We start from the raw sequence: 21,702 nt of genomic DNA, 5'->3' as shown, positions 1-21,702 counted from the left end.
CAGTTGAAGTTAGTGTATCAGCTGCCCCGAAAGGGCACAGAACACTAGTTTCTTTATTTCAGCTAAACAGAGATCTCTTCTAGAAAAATATTTCTAGAGTCATCTTTTTCTTGTTATGGACTAATTTTTAAGTACTTATTTTTTTATACAGTGGGAAGTGCTAAAACAAATAGTAGATCAATCAGTTCTAAAAGGCACAGAGTAGATGTCAAATACATGTGCCATATGAACTGTAAAACCTCTTTACAGTTTATCCTATAAAAAAAATAAAGAAGCAATATACAAGTTTGACCAGAACAATTTAGAACCTTACTTTGATACTGGAAGTAAAGGCAGATGTGGGGGATCCTATTCAGTACACTGATTCATACTTCATGTTCCAACCTTTAGGCACACGGGACCATGAGATCTCCAATTCAAAGGCTGTCATGTCACTTCATAGGTCTTCAGTGTCTAACCTGTATTATCTAACGTGTCCCTTGCTGTCTTTTTAGTGATGTGCTATGTCTACATGTCCTTTAAGCAGCAGTAATAAAGCATCTTACCAGATGCCCTGTTCTGGGTAGAAGATAAACAGGACATGTGAAGGCGTCCCAGAAGTCTTGTTGCATTTGTCTGAAGACCAATCTGCTCTGAGAAACTAATAATCTGTTGAGACAATAACCACTAGTTAGACAAATTTCCCTACACTGCCTCATTCAAGCTGGATACAAATGCTATGTAGTTTCCTTCAAACAGATTTGGCTTGCTTGTGCAAGGTGTGAAGGTATGCTAGTCCATTTTCCAAAGGAGGAAACAGAGGCTACCTTCTTACCTGTGTAAGGGCTCTGATCACTTCATTCAGCTTACTTTGAAAGTGTGAGGACTGAATGCTCTCAGATTTCAGCTGCCAGAGAAGAAGAAAGAAAGAAAGGTGACTTTTCTAAGAGGGAAAAAAAGAAGCAACAAACAGAGAACAAATTCTGAAAAGACAGATTACATTTTCACCGATGCCTTTCTCTGGGGAGTGGGAGAGAGAACAGAAGAAAGCTTACATGGCTGTTAACTCTTCCCCAGTGGCATTGCACATGGGCCATACTATGGCAAAATGGAAGAGATGCCATTTTATGGATTGCAATTCAATATTACTTGGTATGTACCCAACATGAATTATTACAAAAATGTGATGCCCTGGTTTACAGCCATTGCTGTAGCAATGGGGAGGATGCTTGCCTTCTAGCCAAATTTCTCCATGAGATTACCATTTGCGTACATATTCTCACCTGTATCATGCCTCCTTCAGAGCCCACCAGTGCAACCAGCCCACTGACAGCAGCCAGACGCTCCATTGTTGGAGAACCCTGGAAACATAATTCAGGACCAGGGAGTCAGTGTGATGACACAACACTACCGTAGGACAAAATGCTTGTTTCTTCCAACTTAAAAACCATGACTACTATCACTAGTGCACCTCTAATCCCAACAGCCTTTTCAGGTCAGACTCCAGCATGGTAGATAATATTAATCCCTCTCTTGGTGAATGAAAGCTTTATATGGAGCTTCCTCCTCACTCCTCTAAATATGAAAACATCATGGATTGACAAATCACTTTTTCCCCTAGCACAATCTGTATTTCACAAAATATACCAGTGCAAATTCAACTCAAAACCTGATTATTACCTTCAGCTGCAATCTTTTTATTTGTAAGTTTAGAGTTTGATTTGAAACACCTAACTTTTCTAGATAAATTGAAATGATTATAAATAAGGCACTATAATAACCCTTCTTTTACTCTAGTTTTGACAAGCAGCACCTAATTTCACAAGACATTTTCACTTAATAATCTAGATTTTATCCTTGGACACTGTTCCAAATTAGTAAAAATGTCCAAATTAAGACCTCTTTGAGATAAGCATTTCTCATATATTATCCAGGTAGAAGAGAAACAGGGATTCTTTTCCCTTTAGCAAACAGCCCAAAGTTATACTCTTGCTTCCAAATATCAATTAAACAGCACATTCAGATAGTCATAACTTTTTCTAGCATCACTCCTGCAGAAGCAAGGAAAATTATGTCCCTACTTTAATTTTAAACTGCACACCACCCCTTCCCCACCCTCCTCTACCCCCACCCATGCAAAAAAAAAAAACCAACAGAACAAGTACAAAACCCAGGATATGAATTCAAACTCCTTTACCTCTGCAAGCACAGTTTTTATCCAGGCTGGCATTAGTCTGTTACTCAGGTCTTCAGCTTTCCCATGACCATAAGCTGACAATCCATGTACCATTGCACCTAAAGCTAAAGCAAAACTGTAGGTCTGTAAGGCGAAAAGAATTTATTAAAAAACAGATCTTACAAAGGATTCTATATTCTTTTACATATTTATTATTGAAACATTACTTAGATATTTATTATTTCCCAACAATTAGAAGATATGTCTTTGTCTAGAATACCAGCTACTTTCTTATTTCAAGTGTTTTCTCATGTCAAGTGACATGGGACTTTCTGAGATTAAATCTTTGGAACATAGAGCCTTAGTTTTAGATTTTCGTAGATACGAAGATAAAAAGCTCTAGCACAGGTAATTAGCTCTGACTTCCTATTTTTGAGATAAACATTCTGAACAGTTGATTAGTGTAATAGCAGGCTTTGATTCAAAATGGTTGCCTTCACCGGCTCCTTCATTTCCTGGCAAACATTAACCAGAAAAGAACTTTCACTAAAATACTGAGATTATTTTTGGCAATTTGAGGGGTACCCTAGGACAACAGGGATGAAACATACACCTGGAGGAAGCTGTTGCTATGGTTTTGATGCACTGTCTGGAGGCTAAGAGAAAGCAAAAATTCAGAAGAGAACAGTTGATGTATTTTCCCACCAAGAAAAAGAATTTATAGAAATATGCTATAAAAGAAACAAAAAATGGCAGGACACAGGGACTAAAGGCACCAAATATGACAATTTCTCTTCTAAGTGCAATCAAACACATACAACTTGCTTTTATTTTGTTGTCTGGCAATCACTACACACATTAATGAATAAAGTGGGAGTCTTAGTAATTGCACGGTATGCACAATACATTCAATATTAGTTAATGATGAAAGTAGATCAATATAATTGTCTTGAATTACAGTCTGGGTAAAGCACTATCCAATATTAAATAGATAAAGAGAAAAAGAGAACTGAAGCAAAGCCCAAATACAGAATTATTACCTGCTGATTATTTTCTGCTAAGGTCCGTAGCTTGCTCATGGCCTTTTCAGCCTCAGCTGCTTCTATGATTCCAACACTGAAAGCGGAGACACAGGAACAGGCCACAGAATAGGCAAGTACCTGAAAAAAAATTTAATTAGTGTCTAATCAAGCTCACTGTAGCAATGGTCACACTGAATAATGCACCAGCATGACAAAAAAGACAAAACATTTTCAATTAGTACTTTCAGATGTTTATTCCCTCTCTGAAAGATTCTTCATTGATGCTAATAATGTTAAACAAACACAACTAAAGCTTGGAAGTACTTCTGATTTTACAGAGGTCAAACTCCTGACCTTCCACACAAATGTAGGTATTCTCTCAAAACAGTATCTGATCATTATTTATGTAAGCATACTGAGCATGCTGTGCTCCCATCAGGACTACACACAGGTCCACCAGGCCAGAAAATAAGCACGTAGAACAGTCTCTCACTGTTGTGGCATAGGCCACAACACCCTCCTGTCCTTCCAGAAGGATTCACCAGCAACACCACTTTTCTGTTCTCCTGCCTTAGTCACAGAGAATAAGGAAGTGAAGTCTGAACTAGCAACAAGACAAGTGTGACAACTCTTTAACCTCCTTTGTACCAAAGTTAAGCAGCAGAACAACACATGACTATAAGGCAAGCAGAGAGCACCCACCTACTGTGCAGGATTGACAACAATTTGACCTGTAGCAAGTAATGTGCACATTGTACCTCTTGCTGCATCAGGCCAAAATTACTTCTCAAGTAAAGGGTTATATCCAAGTTATTTACAGCTCTGAAAGAGCCTCTTGTGCATCTCATATAGTAGCATTCATCCTAGAGTGCTGGCCAAGTTTTACTCAACTGCACAAATCCTTACAGAGATTTTAATTGAAAAGGGTAGGTTTTGCTTCTCATCCCAAACTATCTCATGATGTTAAACAGCTGCTGCCTTTTATCTCAGAACTTGCTGTATTGAACTCAGTTTAATTTCAACAATGCACTTGAAGATCTCTGGGGACAGATAAATTATTTCATAGCTCTAAGTAATTTTGATGCATGAACCATAAACTGCAAAAGGCTAATCCCCAACACATATGTACTGCCAAAAAAATTAAACTCCATCGAAGAAGACATTTAATAAAGAGCTTTCAGAACACTACCAACAGGGGAAAAAGAATAATACTATCAATCTATATTAACTTCCTGAGGAAAAACAGGATTATGCAACTAACTGCTCAGCTGCTGCAGGCTTACATACATCATGTACAGACAGGGTTGCTTTTCTCGTGCAAAACATCTGCTTGTTCTGATTTTTGTTTTCTGTTGAAAACTATTCCAATTTCATCAGTTTTCATTCTCAGGTTTTACCTCAGCCGAGTTACAGGCAAGTACACGGTCCAAGACAAGTGCATGGACCATGTCAAAACTTACAGGAAAAAAAAGTGGAAAAAAACCCCGCTGAAATGCATGCTCAAACTTAGCAGAGCTCAGTTTAAGTGTTCAAAACATAAAGAGAACAGTAAATGGGGCCTCAGCAGCATGCACAAAGTTCACATTAGCTAGTGACACCAACTTCCAAAGAAGTATACAGAAGGCATATTGAAGGAGGAAGTATTAGCATTTAAGTTCTCTCTCAGAGTAACTTGTTGTCTGCTTTCTAGTAGATCAGACGAGCAGTAAACAATTGTATGTAAGAGACCCATATCCATAGTTACTCAAGATCCAACTTCCAACAATTTAATTTGGGGTTAAGGAATTAAAGAAGACCTTTAAAGGATCATGTCTGTTATCTTTTCAGGCAGTTTCTTAACGTCTATGCAGCATTACACATTATTCTATTCTTATTATTGTTGTTACTGTCACTTTTTTTTTCCAGCAGACACAAACCTATATATTGAGAAAAAAAAATAGAAATCAAGCCTTCCAGTACTACAGATAGAAAGCTTCAGTAGAGAGACTATAGTTATTAAAGGGAGGCAACAAAGTAAAAGGAAGATTTAAAATTTGTGATAAAATAGGTCGTACCTCCTGGACTCCTCTGCTTTGGTCCTCACTGCTGTCCAGGTATTTGCAGAGTTTTCGCAATGAAGCGGAAACATGCACTCGTGATTCTGTTTGGCTACTGTGACTCATAAATGAAAGAACAAGTCCTACTCCTAAAATACATCCAGTGCTTTAAGAGAAAACAAAAGAGAAAGGATTAAGGATTAAGCAGCTTTGGCTGCTCTGAACTCCCTTTAAACCCCAACAAGGTTTGTGGGCAAGAAGACCTCTTGGCCTTGCCTGATATCTAGCCCTGTAGATAATTTATTACCACAATCAATTTTACAAATGCTTTTTATTTCACACATCCTCTTCAGGAAACACCGGATGAAAGAAAAGCATAAGAATAAAATGTGTATTTAAATAATGAGTCCTACACATACAGCCTCATTATTCCTTCTGCCTCTGAAGAACCAATAGTCCCAATAACAAGCACCATCAACTAGTGTGAAGGAAGTATGATCCAAACTTCTACGTGTGATTTGTCCTGATAGTACAAACTTGGAAATCCCAGTTAAACATACTAATTGCAGGTTCACCGGGTGTATTAGGATCTGGTGCTGTCAGGCTCCTACAACAGTTGTTCCATTTGCAAAAGTAATGAAACTAGTGATTAAGCCAGAGAGCAGCTAAGATGGCTGTAGAGAGACGAAGGTATGCACCTGCATTTCATAAGAGGAATGGTCAGGTGTGCATTCTAACCCATATGTACTAAAATTTGCACATGCAACAGTGGAGCAACTTCATCAGGACAGACATATCCAGCATAACTAACTGTTTGATGCTGAGGATACTTAAAATTGCAACCAGAACATAGGTTTAAAGGACATAATTTAATGGGGCAGCTGGCACAAACATCTCCACAGTCTCCGCCTCTTTTTCAGATTTTATCAGAAATTCCATTCTGGACTAAAGATCTCTTCCTAAATTCTGCATGTGTGCTCCCATAACACATTCCAAGTCACCACTTTTGTCAGAAAACTTCCAAACAGTTCTGGCTTCCATCATGAAATACTAAAGCACAGGAGATGCTTACTGCTCTGAAGGTGATCTTTCACTGGCACACATCCACAATAGCTCAAAGAAACAGCTCTTATCTAGAGATGATTTTTTTTCCCCTTGCACATCTCCCTGACACTGCTTGTAGCAAGCAGTGAGCAGTCAAATGAACATGGCTAGGATCTTAGGCATTCTCCTAAGCTTCTCCAATCCAAGTTAAAAATGGGAAGAGCTGCTGTTTTTACTCAGCTAGGTAAAAAAGAAACATCTGGGAATAACTTCAGTCATATTTATAAGCAAATGTTTTACAGTAACGGGGGATTAAGGATGACTGAGCATGGCTAGAAGACTTGGAGCGGTGTCTTGGGAGGGGTATTTTTTTCCAACAAAGATCAAACAAACCTTTTTAAGTAACTGGCATATTTGAATTCATGAACAGCCAATAAAATAAGGACATGTTCTTATTCAAGTTTACACTACTGCTTTTTGAAAAAACGACATAGAAAGAAAATGTAATTTCTCATTAGAGCTATAGTATTTTATGTTATTCACTGTTAACAGAGACTTAAAACATAATTGGGGACTAAAGCGGGAATAAAACTTCACCTTCTCTGCTGCCCTTTTTGCAACTAACAATTGATTTCACTTGGCTACCTTATTTGTGAACTACATAAAATGAGTATTTAAGTATATGTCATCTACATGGTATCTGAGATTTCCCAGCACATTTAAAGTGTTTTACTGCCAGAGCATCAGGTTGCAGAGAGCCCTGCCTTCCACCGGGGGCAGCCTGAGCCCGGATAGCACCAACTCCCACACCTACACGGCTCAGCAGACCTACACTGAAAACACTGACAGCCTACTTTTAGTGAAAATCACCAGTTTGGCAGAGGGGAAACACTGGTGAAAATGCTTACTTCTCACAGCTAATCATGCCTATGTCACACTGGATGAAAAGGCTGGAAAGGACCTTCCCTTGGAATAGCAGTTCACAAGTGCAGAAATACAAAATTTGCACAACTCTGCAGCATTTACAGCTGTACATTACTTCTTTTCACACAGAACTCTTAGACACCAACTTCCTCTTAACCTTTAAAAACCATAGCCAGCACAAAAAACTACCCCCTCTTCAATCTTCCCTCTCTTGCTTGCCATTCTTTCATGTTCTTCTGGCAACCTCTTGCCACCAGAGAAGTCTGGCTTGGCTCTTCTGTGAGGCTTTGATCTCCAGCTAACAGGCTGCACAAACCAGCAGCAACAGGCACAACAAAGGGGTACAGCTGGTACAGCCCCTGTGTATGGTGTGTCTCACCCTGTGCCACTCAAAGGGCAACAGAAATCCTCACTAAGCTGTACAGGTTCACAGCCCAATGGTGCACAGCTGTGACTCCTCAGAGCTTTTCAGAAAGTGCACTGGAGAAAGGAAGGCAAAGGCAAATGGTAATTACTGCTGTTGCTTTTGAACAAGGAAGAGCTGGGCAGAGACATGCTCAAAATCAAAAAAACCTTATGCATTCACACTGAGCCACTCAAGATACTGTGGTTCCTTCCCTGATTTGAAAGAGAAACAACTTCTTCTACTGTGGGAGAAACATGCTGCCATGTTAGGTTAGCTCTCATTGGCAATTGGCACGTGTTTTATTGTCTCCAGTCTTAGGGGTTTCAAACCTTGGCTGTAAAAACTTAAGCAATGTAGACCAGGTCCATGACTGCCTCTGTTTTAGGGAGGATGCGAGCCTCCAAAGGGCCTTTCCAGTCTGCACAAGTTGTTGATTCTACGGAAGTACTCAGAACAGGTTGTCTTCTTACCCTATTCTTACATTATTCTGTGCAGAATTAAGGAAGAAAGTGCGAATTAAGAAGGTAGAGTTCAAAATAAAGTATCATCAGTAATAAAGGAAACTCACTTGTACTCCAGACTGGTGTCAAAGCAGCAGTCCTCCAACACATCCACGGACTTCATGAGAACCAAGTTCATCTGTTGACCAGGTATATCACTACAAAACCAAACCAAAACAGAAACAAAAAAAAAAATCCAGTGCTGGACAGTGGGAGGAGGTACCTGATAAAACATGATCTCAGCTAGACCTGTAACTATTTATATGCTGAAAATTCATTACATTTAACACTATTAGCTCTGTAGATCTCTCTCCATCTCATTCCCTAACTTATGGATAAAAAAAGAAGCATTTACATCTCAGTCCAAATATATCATAGGGACTCCCCTCTTATAAAACATGTACACCATTTTCATAATGTACAGGACATCTTTAATAGAAACTAACTCTATGATCTGATATTAGCTACAGCTACATCCCTATGAGTTTTGATTTGTGGCAAGACAAGACTTTGAAGAATGTGTAAGATTACGCTTTCAAATTATGCAAGGCAGTGAAAGAGTAAAACTAGTCTGCAAGAAATGGTTACATAAATGTATTCACTTAACACCCTCCACCACACAAAAAAAACCCCACAATCCCCCAAAATACAGATTCACATACTCCAAAACATTGGGCTGATGTAACTTCACTCTCTTTAAGAGACTTTTAAGGCTTGTGTGTTGCTCAGTTGTCCCACTGACTGAACATCCAGAAGTAGACCATTCCCAAATTATGTGGCTGAGTCAGTGGCAGCAAGGCATCAAGACACCAAAGCACGAAGATTAGAACTCAGCAGTGCTTCAGTTTTAACAAAAGCAGGTGCCTTGGAAACATTAGCTTCACCAAACAACTGCCAATCAAATCTCTTTGGTACCTGTGCTTGTGTACTAATTAAACATTTATTATGGGTATATAGGAAGACAAAAATCCCTAGCAGTCAAGAAACTGGAGGAGTCTAAAGCCAAACCTACTTCTTAATTTCTCTGGAATCATCAGAAATTTGCAACTGAGGCCAACCTTTCTGAAAAGGAGGCATTTTCTAACAACTTCAGAACACCTCTGTGCTGCAAACATAGCTGTAACAGCATGCTTTAAAGACAGCCCGTTACTGTACTTCCATTGTAGCTCCTTCCTCACACGTGTAACTCACATGATGTAAGTGAACACTATCCAGTGCCCAGAGCGCCACTTACAAAGCAACCAACGACAACTGTGAATTATTTTACAATTATGTCTTCTAGTGTGACTAGTCCCTTTTAAAAGAGCCACATGTCGCTCTTCTAGCTGACTGCTTTGCACTTTGTACCTGAGGATATTATGAAAATTAGTCATCCTGAAAGAATGACAGAATACGTAGGATTGCTCTGGAGGGGGCTAAAGTGTGGGGGAAGACTGATAATAAGAGACACCTTTTAAGAAACATTACAAAGCCCCTCAAGAATCATTTGCCTGTGACTTGTAAATACTTTAATTCCTCAGAGCTTAAGGCCACATGCAGAAAAAGGAAGTTATTTGCACAACTACACTAAATATGGTAGTTCTTACCTGACTTTTTCTTCATACAAACGTGAGATGAACATCCCCAAACCAAGACCCATGTGGATTTGAACAGCTTGAGACTCATCAGCATTTGGTTTCCCAGGTAACCTGTCAGTAAGCATACTCAGGACCTCCTCAATCTTCTCCTTACATGATACAATGAAAATTGGCACCAGGAGAGACAAAGCTGTGGCTGCACAGGATCGAGCTATAATACTAGCAGTATTTTCACCTGAATAGGATTTCTAGAAAAACAGAAAAGAGAGTATTTTATATTTCTTTTTCTCTTACTCCTTTCCAGGCAGTAACACTCAGCACTTCAGGAGTTAAAAATGAACACCTATAAAGCAAAGAGGAACACAGATGTATTGTAATCTTACATTCCTTGCATGTTGCTTTTACCATTTTAGTAATAAAGACAAAAATTTAAAGCAAACACAAATATAAAAAGAATAATAGCAAGAAAAGTTTTGATTTTCCCCTATTCCAACTACTACAGCTCAAACAGAACCAGGAAACTTCATTATTAAAACTCTAGGTATGAAATACAGGTATGAAATATGTTGCCTTGCCTATAGTACCACAGCACATACCTGATAGAACCAAGGGAAGACCTGACCTTTAGGTTGGTAGCGGCTATTCACAATGCTCAAGAGGGTCTCCGTGACCATGGAAATCCAGTGTTTCATAGGAATAAAATCAGGTTCAGTCTGCAAAAATCAAATCCAAATAGTCATTATTTTTTCTTAAATCAAGTTTTATCTTAACAGAAGCTCAGCTGCTGATGTTCCAGCTGTGATCCATCATGAATGAGATTATTTTGTCATTCCTGTGTACTGTAAGTAGCATCATTTACTTGCCAATGTTGATTCTCCAGACACTACTTTTGATCAAGCACTGTTCAGAGGAGCCAAAAATTATGAAATTACAAAAAAACAGTTTGGCTGGCTTTCAATGTCCATAAAGTGACCTCTATCTCATCTGTCAAAACCATCAAATAAATGAGTTAGTCATTATGCTTCTTGTGACAATGCCCATACACACACTACCTGTTTCTGTATAGATCACAGCATCTGACAGATGGCATTCACTGAGTGTGGTGAAATTTGAACTTGAAAATGAAAGGTACTTCACATCCACTTACCAGCCCCCCAAACACCTGGTCATATTACTTCTCTGTATTCCACAAGAGAAGGGACTCTCCTAGATTCACTCACCTCAGGCACTCCTTCAGTGTCTGAGGAAAGGCTGCTTTCGTATTTGGCTACAGCAACAGCAAGGCCAGTTAAAGCAAAAATAGAGTTTCCTTTCACCACTGGGCTGTCTCTGAACATAAAAAGGCAAACAGTTAAGAAACATAATAGAGATGCCGGCAACAAAACATGTATTTCAAAGCACAAAAGTTATGCCACGGGTGATCCAGGAGGGAAGGCCTTTGCACCTAGCAACTTCACTGGGCTCTCTTCTAGCTCAGCAGAAACCTGTTACATTTTGTCTTCAGGAATTAGAGAAAAAACAGAGAAGAGAAGTGTTTCGGTCTTTTTTTTCTTGTCTGTCTTTTATATAAAGGCCAGCACACACAAAATTGTATAAAAGCAGAAGCTTCCTTCCACTATAATCAGGACTGCTACTCTGCGAGCAAGTAGCACTTACAGAAATGCAGCAGTTGGTCTTAGCTAGTACCATCTCCATAGCGGACAAAACAAAAATATCTTCAAATGGAGAATGCTAGAGAGGCAGATACCACTTCATTGCAACAGCATCACATGATTTAGCAGAGCAGCCATCATTGAAGTATCATCTTAAAAAAAGTTTTTAATTATTTCCTTACACTATGAAACCACTAATATTATGGAAAATGATAGGTTTCAAAGAGTGCTAACTTCCATGACAGTGCAAACCTGTAAGGAAATCCAGGAAGAAGACCTGCCACTGACAGAAAAGAGGGAGAATATAGCTGTGTTCAGCTGCATATAAGGAAGTATGTTGATATTCTAGCATTCCTAGAAAAACATACTGGAATATAATCCTGATGGAACTCTCTTAAGTTGTTTTACAAAAGCAGCTGAACAATAAAACTGTATTAGACCACTTACAGACCAACAGACTGTTTGCATCAGTCTTCCATTTCTAAAAATTTCCTTGACTCCTGCTGTAAAAATATACCTATACTGCCAATCTGGCATTTATCCCAGACCCAAAGATGTCATTATCACAGTAAAAATATTTTCTGGATTTCTATTTTGCTTTTTAAAACAAGATACATGAGTCTTAGTGGAATGTCATCATTTGGAACAGTGAAACTATCTCCTTTCAGAAAAGAGATACTTACAAATAATTACAACAAGGTATTTAGTTAAGTTCTTTGAAGTCTCTCAGTATCTCTTGCCTTCAATAATTTCCTAATTTACGCATGGAACCTTTGCTGATTTGATCATCAACTTCTAAAAGGCTACATTTCATGATGTACCTCAGAGAGAAGCTTCTAAATCTACACACTCATGAAACCTAGATGCTTTAAATTTAATGAAGGTAAAAATCATCATCTTGACAAGACCTAGGAGGAAAAAGAGCAGTGTCCCTCTCTTTATTGAAAATATGGGAAAAAACCATCATCTATAGTAATTTAGCAGTTCTTACTTGGAGGCACCTTTGATAACATCGGTCAACATATCTCTGACCCTGCAAGAGAATAGAAAGAATTTACACCATGTTCATTATAGAATACTCAGCTAAATTCCTCTTAAGCCTTACATGTGTCCATTCTAGGTTAACAACTGTATCAGCCTATCAGAAGACTTAGTGCAAAATAATTACAAGCATTTAATCTGTAAAAATATCTATGTACCACCCAAAGTTCCTTCATGCTTATGTGCACTCCCAGTGTTTTATAAAGGGCTTTTATTTGACTTAATATCACTTTTTGTAAAATGCTGGTTTTCATGCAAGAGCCATAAATTTGATTTTTGAGCACATCAAACGTAAGTTTCATTATACTGTGGTATGTTCTAGCATAATGAAATCTGAATGTTTTGTAATGTACAAGCATTACACTTTATTCAACACTTACTATATTTCTGGAAACCATTATGGGCAGTTATGCTATTAAGTGGTATAGCAACCTGAATCAATAAAGCCATAGGAGTGGTTACAATTTCTTCCACATTATTGTAATTTATTTATAATAGGCTACTTGTTTTCAACTGTTTCAGTTTGCATTCATATCAGGACCGAAGCAGAGATGCAATCAATCTCCTACATTGACAAGTGTGGATGAGGAGAGAGATCCTTTATTCTAGAACATACAATTCTATCATGGCCATGAATGTCATTCTACAGAAAAAGACAAATTTAGACTGTCTCCTAAAACAGGGCTGTATGTTATAAGATGGAGTTACACTCAAGCTTTGAAACAAAGCTCCCCAGATTTTCCTTCATAATCACACTGCTTTTTTTACACAGTTTCAAACCCACCACACTAGAATCATTTACAACTTGGTAAATACCAATGCAAAATTGCACAGTACTTACACAACAATAGATTAACACAAAAGTTTGTACCATGTTGTCCACAATTAGGTTGAACCCAGTGAGCAACAAAAATGCTTAATGGCTACTGAAGTTAGAGCCCTGAGGAACCAAGCAAATAATTGGGAACTGGAAAAGAAAGCTACTACTGGGCTCCCGTTCACTTACTGCTTTGATTTCTTTCCTGATAAAGGGAATTCTGTTCATTTTTGACATAGCTTACATTATCACAATTTAGGAAATATAGATCAGAAATTTTTTTAGGAGAAACCTACAAAAGCAGCATTGTTATAGGCCTTTTTATACCCTATCAAGAAAGGGATCAGTCATTAATAAAGGATCTTTTCTACAACAGTGTATCATTCTGGATCTTACAATGAAAGCCTCTATTCCAGAATAAGCTGGAATAAAACAGACACAAATTTTGAATTCCTCTAGAGTGGGACTCAGTAACACACCTTTTTGACTGAAACGGACAAAAGGCATTTTGGCTTTGTACATACTTTATTTCCAATGCACTTATGAACAGGCACAGAAACAGAGATTTATACTCTCCATGGATAGGTAGTTTTTTTTCTTGTGAATCCTCCCATTTCCCACCTTCTTCTCCTGGCCATGCACATACACGACTAAATCCTGACAGATTTAGAGACACTTCTCACCTGACTGGAACAGAATTAGTGGAGGATATGGATCAGGGTGTGCATCGTGTGTTTGCTTTTAAACAACATCCTCATTCTCAATAATGCAAACTTACGGTATGAAGTGGGGTGTGTCAGTCCACAATGACATCAGATTGTGACCTGCATTTCTTTCATCTAGGCATTTTCAGTGAGACAGCTCAATAAACTCTCAAGAAGTAAATTTTTATCTTTGCATAACCCTTCTCCTTTAACATGTTACAAAACCCACAAATACTTCTTCACTCTTCCCAGCTGCTCACCCTACACAGTTTTCAGGTTCCACAGAGGAGAACGTACCTGTGCATCCGTGCATATGGAAATCCTTACAGTTACCCAACAGTCTTTCTCTTCACTCCCCACTCCTGCCATGGTCACTATACCTAGTGGTTTCTTGTTGGGTTTTTTTGTTTTTTTTTCATTAGTGCTCATACAGTCTTTAAACTTGCAAAATGAAAGGCTTTAAAACCTTGCCCTCCTCTGTCCCATCACTTGCCATTTCAAGTGATCAGGAGCACACAGGCACTTCCTTACCATAGCCAGGCTGTAAATTGTTTGTACTGCACCTCTTCAGGATCCTCTTTACCATGTTTTAGCTGCATCTCCAGCTCTGCCTGCCTCCCCTGCAGAATTGCAGAATAAGTCAGAAGTGGATCTTACATTGTAAGATTTCTTAAATCATAGGATTTCTTCAGAGAATACTCAGGTAACACATGAACCCCTCAACCTAAGGCCTAGTTCATAAGTGACCTTGACTACTTTGCATATGGGATCCCACTGTAATATATAATATATTAAGTAGAACAATCCATAATTTTTTGTTCTGAGTAAGAAAAACAAACTGCAGATGGCATAAACAACCACAATACTGAGGCATCTATCTAGTACATGTAGAGCCAAGTTCCCTTGGGAAGGGCTACAACTAGCAGGGAGTGAGCTTTAGAAGCCTGCTAGCCAAAATGGATTCTAACAGCAAAACATCATTGTCTTGATGCTCTACTTAAAGCAGAAGTCCTCCTCCTTTTCCATTACATAACTCTGACCTCCCTGTGATTTCCTACACCATTCTTTCTGTACATTTAAAGAGGTGACACAGATTGTGCCCTCTATCATGTTATAACATACGTCACACATATGTTATCTAAACATATCTAAAGCACCTTTGTTTTAACATTCTGTCTCCAATAGAACTATAACTTAACTTGTTTAGGTTGTCAATTACTGCTCCTTAGCAGATTATTATGCCTTAAGGGAAAAAAATACAGGCACAAATGCTGTGTTCTTCTGATATTGAATGCTTGTAGTTTGGATGTACATACCACTCAGAAAATACAACACAGTGCATCTTGAAAGTCCAGGTCTCACTCAAAAAATGACCCTCCACAGAGATTAAACACACTGACTAAAAAGAAGGCAGTATAGCAGTTCAGAAATACTGAACTATGTACTACTGAACTATGAGACTACTCATACTGTAGTCTCTTTTGGCCACCTCAGATGAAATGTACTACAAAAGCATAAGGAGTAAGTAACAAGCAACAAACATAGGCTCTACTGTCCTGTAAAATGGCAAGAAATCCTACAGATCCTTCAGAAAAAGTCTGGTAAATGCTAAGCTTCTTGTGAAATCTTGGAAGGGAAGCAAAAGAGAAAAGGAATTAAATGCAAGCAACAATGTCCCTCAAGACCGAAAGCTGCAATGGGAATAGCTGATGCTTGTTTTAGAATGGGGCTGGCTTGGTTTCGGATCTCGCATTTTGTTGACAGTCAAGATAAAAATAGTTCTGAAAATGTGAGAGAAGCATGTATTTTGCTGCACAGCAAAACAAGGCACAGTCAAAGCTTCTAGAATTTGTTCAGCAACCTGAGCTGCTTGTGCTGAAAACGGCTGAGATGGCCTGGAAATACAAACAAATAAGCCCTTCTAGTAATACAAAGAGAGCATTCTGGAAGGCAGCTATTTGCGAAACCTTTTTTAGATAATTTTCCTGTTGAAAACCAGATGATACTACATTGGTCTAGATATCATGTCAGCTAACCTAGCGAAAGAGAGAACTTAAGATATTTTCTAATCATTAGACAGGGTTGAAAAAATTGTGAGGAGCCTCTTACAGTGTGGCAGGATTACATGCTGATTAAGGGAAATTCTTTTTAATGAATCATCCCTCAATAGCTTCTGTCTCTTTTGTGGTACTACCATTACGAAGTTCCTACCCAAGCAATAGATTAGAGCTCTAGCTAAAATTTAATCTTCTAAAAATTCTCAAAATTGAGAACTTCTGCAAGTTGACACATGAACAAACCTGCATGAACCTGAACTGCAAATAGAAGCTGCACTTCTACAAAGTACCCCAGATTGTGTTGTCACTAACTGAAGACACATTTTTATTTCCTTTTTACAAATGTTATAATTAAGCACCTTAAGCTTTACTTTTGTCTTATTTTTTGTAACTTGTATCAGTGTTCTTGCTGGTAAAATTAAAACCCATACCTCTTGAATAAGCATTAATGTCCACAATACTATATACCTTGAAATTACCTGCAGGATTGCACTGTAGGTTCGACTCATAAATCCTAACCAGGACTGTGGAAGCAGTATGGAGTGGTGCCATTCAGAAGGCTGAATATTAACCTGTGCAACACACCAGAAAGGTTAGAAGCAATTACATTAAGTCTAACATATGCAGAATCTATGTTCTCCAGTCTATGATTTGCAGACAAACATTCACTCACTTCCACAGGCCATTACATGTTGCTCTAGGAAACTAAAATGATAACATACTTTATTCTCCTGTCTGATTTTAGCCACACCAAGTTACTGTCAACTTTGTTACCCAGGCCCATCAAAAGTGGTTGCTTCAGGTAGTGCAACAAATAATTGATCCCAGAGAGACAGTGGAACAGTGTGTGGCAATAAGCACAACACTTAGCAGCACTGGCAAATGTTTCTTCATAGTTTGTGAAGATCTTAGATGTTTCTAAAAGCAGAATTGTTAACCAAGATAAATAACCCCTTGTATCATTATTTTCCTGAGTCTTCCTGCTTATTCACCTCTATTTTATGCCCCTAATGATCTACATAAAGCAGTCAGTATTCTTTCTTTACTTGGATTTTATAACAAAAAACAAAGGACCGTGCTAAAGCTTCATGCTCACTGCTTTCAGTGAACCTGAAAGACTTGTGAATAAGTACTAATACATCTATACAAATAAAAACATTCTAAAAGTCAATCAAAAAAGATGACATACTCCATCCCACAGACAATACAAATATGCCCAGTAAAAAAAGGAAATACTATCTTAATAATGACTCATTAACACTACTCCTTCCTTTTTAGTCAAAATTATATTCACACCCCCCTTTCATCTGCTCATCACTTCCTCCAGAAGTTGATGAACAGTCAAGTTTCCAGTTAGAATTGCTTTCCTTTGGTTCCCTAGGAACCTGCAGCAATTCCAGTCTTCCCCATAGCCTCTACTCTGAAACTGTTTTAGACATGTGCATTACACTATTTAGATTTCTGCTGGTCAACAGACAGCTAAACATGAGCCAGTGTGTGCCCAGCTGGCCAAGAAGGCCAATGGCATCCTGGCCTGGAACAGCAATAGAGTGGCCAGCATGAACAGGGCAGTGATTGTCTCTGTGCCCTTGGCACTGCGGAGACCACACCTAGAATCCTGTCTTAATTTCTGGGCCCCTCACTTCAGGAAGGACACTGAGCTGCTGGAGTGTGTCCAGAGGACCACACTGCTGGTAAAGCATCTGGAGCACAAGTCCTGTGAGAATTGGCTGACAGAGCTGGGGCTGTTTAGCCTGAAGAAAAGGAGGATCATTGCTCTCCACCTGAATGGAGGGGGCAGCTAGGTGGGGGTTGGCCTCTTCTCCCAGACAATTAGTGACAGGTCAAGAGTACATAGTTCAAACTGTGCCAGGGCAGGTTGAAGCTGGACATCAGGAGGAATTTCTTCATATAAAGACCTGTTAAGCATTGGAATGAGGTGGGGTGTATTGGAGGGAGGTGGTGTATCCTGGAGGTGTTCAATAAACAACTGGACATGGCACTTAGTGCCACGGTCTAGTTGAGAAGGTGGTGACTGGTCAAAGATTGGACCCAATGTGGTCTTCTACAACCTAAATGATTCGGTATATCAGGTTTAACTAGTCTCCTAGTGAGTTGTGAAGTTCATCATGTAATCCACATTTGTGCAAGACAACAAAAGCAGGCCTGCAAAATACTGCAGGTGTTCATGCAGGAATTAATTACAAAGCTTTAGGTGTCTTGTGACATTTAAAGCATCTGGACAATATGGTCTATCAGGAACACCTAAAATGTGCAGATGTGTTTGATGACAACAGAACTGCTCAGGTTCTTTTCGTTAATTAACTTCCTTCACGGCAGTAAACGTTTTGCATGTATGTGGAATATCAGGAAAGCAAGAGGGAACTGAACATCTTCACATAACAAAGAACACTCAAAACTCATCTACAACTGAAAATGATGGGACATAGTGCTGAGGATTTTCATATAAGCAGTACTGTGACCTGTTATTTCAGTACAGGAAACCAGTAGCCTTTACTTGTCATCTATCACTGGATACAAAGGGTAACAACAACTACACAAAGTGTTTGCTAATTAATACCAGCAACCACAGGCAAAGGTGGTAAGTGAAGTTCAGATTTTTTTTTGAGTGCACAGTTTACGTGTAAGGAAATATTGGCTGGGTGGGGAGGTGCAGGGAATGAGGCTTAAGGGAACTGTGAACCAAGGGTGAGTGCTTATGTAACACTGCCACACTGATACAGGGAGTTTCTCAGGAACATCACTTGGCCAGACCAAGCTGCCGAGCATTTTTTAAGGAAGATCTGCAACCTGGTATCTGAGGCAGTAAGAAATGGCATAAACTTGGAGCTAGTAACCCAAGCCTGTTGACTGATGCTTAAGAAGGGTATGCCTGACTGAAAAGACACAAAATCATAGACCATGTGGGTCAAAACGCAAGACAGGTAATGCTGGCAAACCACAGGAAGTACTACTCCTGTATGTGTTTGGGACAATACCTTTATGTCAGTGAAGTGTTAAGCATATTTTTAAATACCCTGCTCACATGTGGGACATATAAAGTGCCACCTCAGTGATTTCATAAATAAGGCTAGCATTACATATCCGTATCAATGAAATAGTGAAACAGAATCTCTTTTAATTTTAAATTTTGCTTAGAGGCTCCTTTTAACACACTTGCATGCATATACTTCCAAATCCACCACCTAACATTCCTTTGTGAAAAAAAAAAATCATCTTTTTCTAAGGCACAGTAGACTGGGGAAAAGAAAAACAAAAATCTGTCAGAAACTTATTTCTGAATACTGTTTCATCACTGAAGGAAATACACTCAGTAAATTCAGTAGCAGAAACCAGCTACTAGTTCATAGTTTGTGCTGGTTTTCTGAACTACACCCATCTAGGCACAGAAGAATACACTACAATGAATTCTGCTCCAGAAAATCCAATTATCATCTTAAGGTACTTTACATACAAGGTTTGAATAAGCTCTTGAGTATCTTGGTTACGTCAAAACCAGGAAAGAAAAAGCACAGAAGGAGCTTTTCACTTTACTTTTCAAAGATGCACATCATCACAGCACATCTAATTGAACACACTTAAAAAATACGCAGGGAATGCTTCTTCCATGAGTATACAGAGTGTCTAACATGATTACTACTTGTAGGGAAGTATTTAATACTGCAGAACTCACCTCTCCAACTCAACTTTGCAATTGTGCCTGTAAATATGACTCATGAATAGGAAAAAGTAACTTGCGCTATTTCCAACACATAGAAAGTGCTTGAATATTGAGAAACGTGCAAAGGCAAGACCATTCTCCATTTAAAAAAAAACCTACAAATTGCACCAGTTCAGAGTGCCAAAGCCACCATCTACCACACTGGTCTGCCAGTAGCAGTCTGCCTCTGTGCTTTTTGCATGAAGGATGAAAGGTCCTCTTCACCTCCACTAAAGAACGAAAAGACGGATAGCTAGCTGAAAGCCTAATAACTTTAACCCAAAACATACACAAACAGAACCATCAAAACATATGGTACATGATGTGAACACATGTGACTATTCATCCTCAGTCATTTTCAAAACAGATTAAGTGAATCTGGTACGAAATTATTCCTATGAATTTCTATGAAGTATTACTTGCAAAACCTGAAAGAGTCACAGGTAATATTTGGGGACTTCTTGTAAAGTGCGATCCAGGTAGCCATAGGAAAAAAGAAAATCCACGGTCTATACTAACTTCTGACCCCTGTGACTACAGTAACTTACATATCCCCTCAGAGAGAGGTTGACAAGCTCTGTTTAATAATCAAAAAGCACATCCCCATTTCTGGGGGAATGATGATCTTCCTCTTTCAACCCACCAGTGACCACTGAAGAGCAATACAGCCAGCATTTGAAACATACCACAGTTTATTGAACCTATTTTCTTCTTCCTGTGAAATAATCGTTCAAACAACATCAAAAAACCCCTTCGGCATCTTAGTCTGATCCTGATGACAGGTATCACATATGCATCCAATTCCTCAGCTAGAATAGCACCTAGGTGATAGAATAAGTCTAGCCCATTAGGGTTGAATAGTAAATTTTCTTTTTGCTGCTCTTAGATTTGAATGGCAGCTAAACCCAGATATTTGTTATTTGTATGTTTTTAAGACTTTTCAACATACAAGAAGAAAATCTTTCCCCTGCATACAAACCTCATATAACTCCTTTTTTTTTTTAGTAGTAGAGTATCAGGCATCACAGTTTCACACATAAAGAATCTCATAAAAACGAAACAGGTATTTTCAAGCCCCTCACCTTGCCCCAGCTGCCAAAATCTAAGTGCAATAATGGCAACTATGCATGCACAGATAGATGGATATACAACCTGTAGGTTCATATTTTATAGCTGTGAGCATAGGTCAAACTACTGAAGGCATAAAGATGTTATTATCCCAGTATGGTGGTGACTGCTTAGTCCTAACTAAGAATATGCCAACCGCTGGAGATTTTTCGAGGTAAAATAAATAGATGCCTGCTACCTCCAATTAATTGTATTTTCTTGATGTTTACATCAACCTCAGACTTTATTCAGAGCTGTATGCAGACCTCAATGCTCCAAAGGCCACTCTAAGACTTTTTAACAGAACACTCCTTACTTAAAAAGTCACTATAAGGATTAACCCCTACAATCTCTTCCCTCTCCCCAAATAAAAAGGAGTCAAAGCAGTAGCAAAGAAGTGTCATTCTGGTAATTTAACCCCCTAAAACACCTGTTTAGTGTGCTGTGTTGAACTGTGATGCAATGACTTTACAAAAACACATTAATTCCTATAGCCACGGCAAGAATAAGATGGATCTAGGTCCTACTAACCCAATTTTCTTCAACCACTTTGGCAGTTTTATAGCTTAGGCTCCCTGTCTTTACTGTTAAACTCTGTTGCCTAGAAGAACATTGAGGACCAAACGAACATTATGGCACGAAATTTAGTTTGATGAGCCCAGGGACTCGCTTCTCATCTAGCCAAAGGCCCAAACACCTTTTTTCTGACCACCCTAACTCTAACTGTTTCTATGAACAAAGGGAAAAAGGCAAGAAAAAACTTTTGACTCTTGAAGCAGTGTGAACTGAAAACAGAAATATTGATCTTTTAACAAAAATTTATAGTTACTGTAGATTTTCACTAAAAGGGTGCAGTTAGCATTGTCTGAAGGTATTTTGTGTTTAGGTTTAAAATATAAACATATTTGGATTTATTTTTAGTTTTACTACACCTTGAAT

At 38.7% G+C, this 21,702-nt stretch overlaps 1 protein-coding gene across 2 annotated transcripts in view; it reads right to left on the bottom strand.

The window, feature by feature from the left end:
• FOCAD (focadhesin) overlaps positions 1–21,702 on the bottom strand; it is a 97,448-nt gene that overhangs the window by 13,934 nt on the left and 61,812 nt on the right. For both annotated transcript variants that reach the window (XM_069000743.1, XM_069000744.1), the window contains 13 exons: positions 16,415–16,507; positions 14,410–14,498; positions 12,308–12,349; positions 10,885–10,993; positions 10,261–10,377; positions 9,674–9,912; positions 8,156–8,245; positions 5,232–5,379; positions 3,196–3,315; positions 2,177–2,299; positions 1,263–1,340; positions 815–886; positions 546–648 (listed from right to left, as the gene is read on the bottom strand). In XM_069000743.1, coding sequence (XP_068856844.1) covers positions 546–648; positions 815–886; positions 1,263–1,340; positions 2,177–2,299; positions 3,196–3,315; positions 5,232–5,379; positions 8,156–8,245; positions 9,674–9,912; positions 10,261–10,377; positions 10,885–10,993; positions 12,308–12,349; positions 14,410–14,498; positions 16,415–16,507 — 1,423 coding nt within the window. The remainder of the gene's footprint in view (positions 1–545; positions 649–814; positions 887–1,262; positions 1,341–2,176; positions 2,300–3,195; positions 3,316–5,231; positions 5,380–8,155; positions 8,246–9,673; positions 9,913–10,260; positions 10,378–10,884; positions 10,994–12,307; positions 12,350–14,409; positions 14,499–16,414; positions 16,508–21,702) is intronic.

The sequence above is a fragment of the Aphelocoma coerulescens genome (genome assembly GCF_041296385.1).
Source record: "Aphelocoma coerulescens isolate FSJ_1873_10779 chromosome Z unlocalized genomic scaffold, UR_Acoe_1.0 ChrZ, whole genome shotgun sequence".
Classification (NCBI taxonomy): Eukaryota; Metazoa; Chordata; class Aves; order Passeriformes; family Corvidae; genus Aphelocoma; species Aphelocoma coerulescens.
This window is presented reverse-complemented; position numbering and strand designations above follow the sequence as displayed.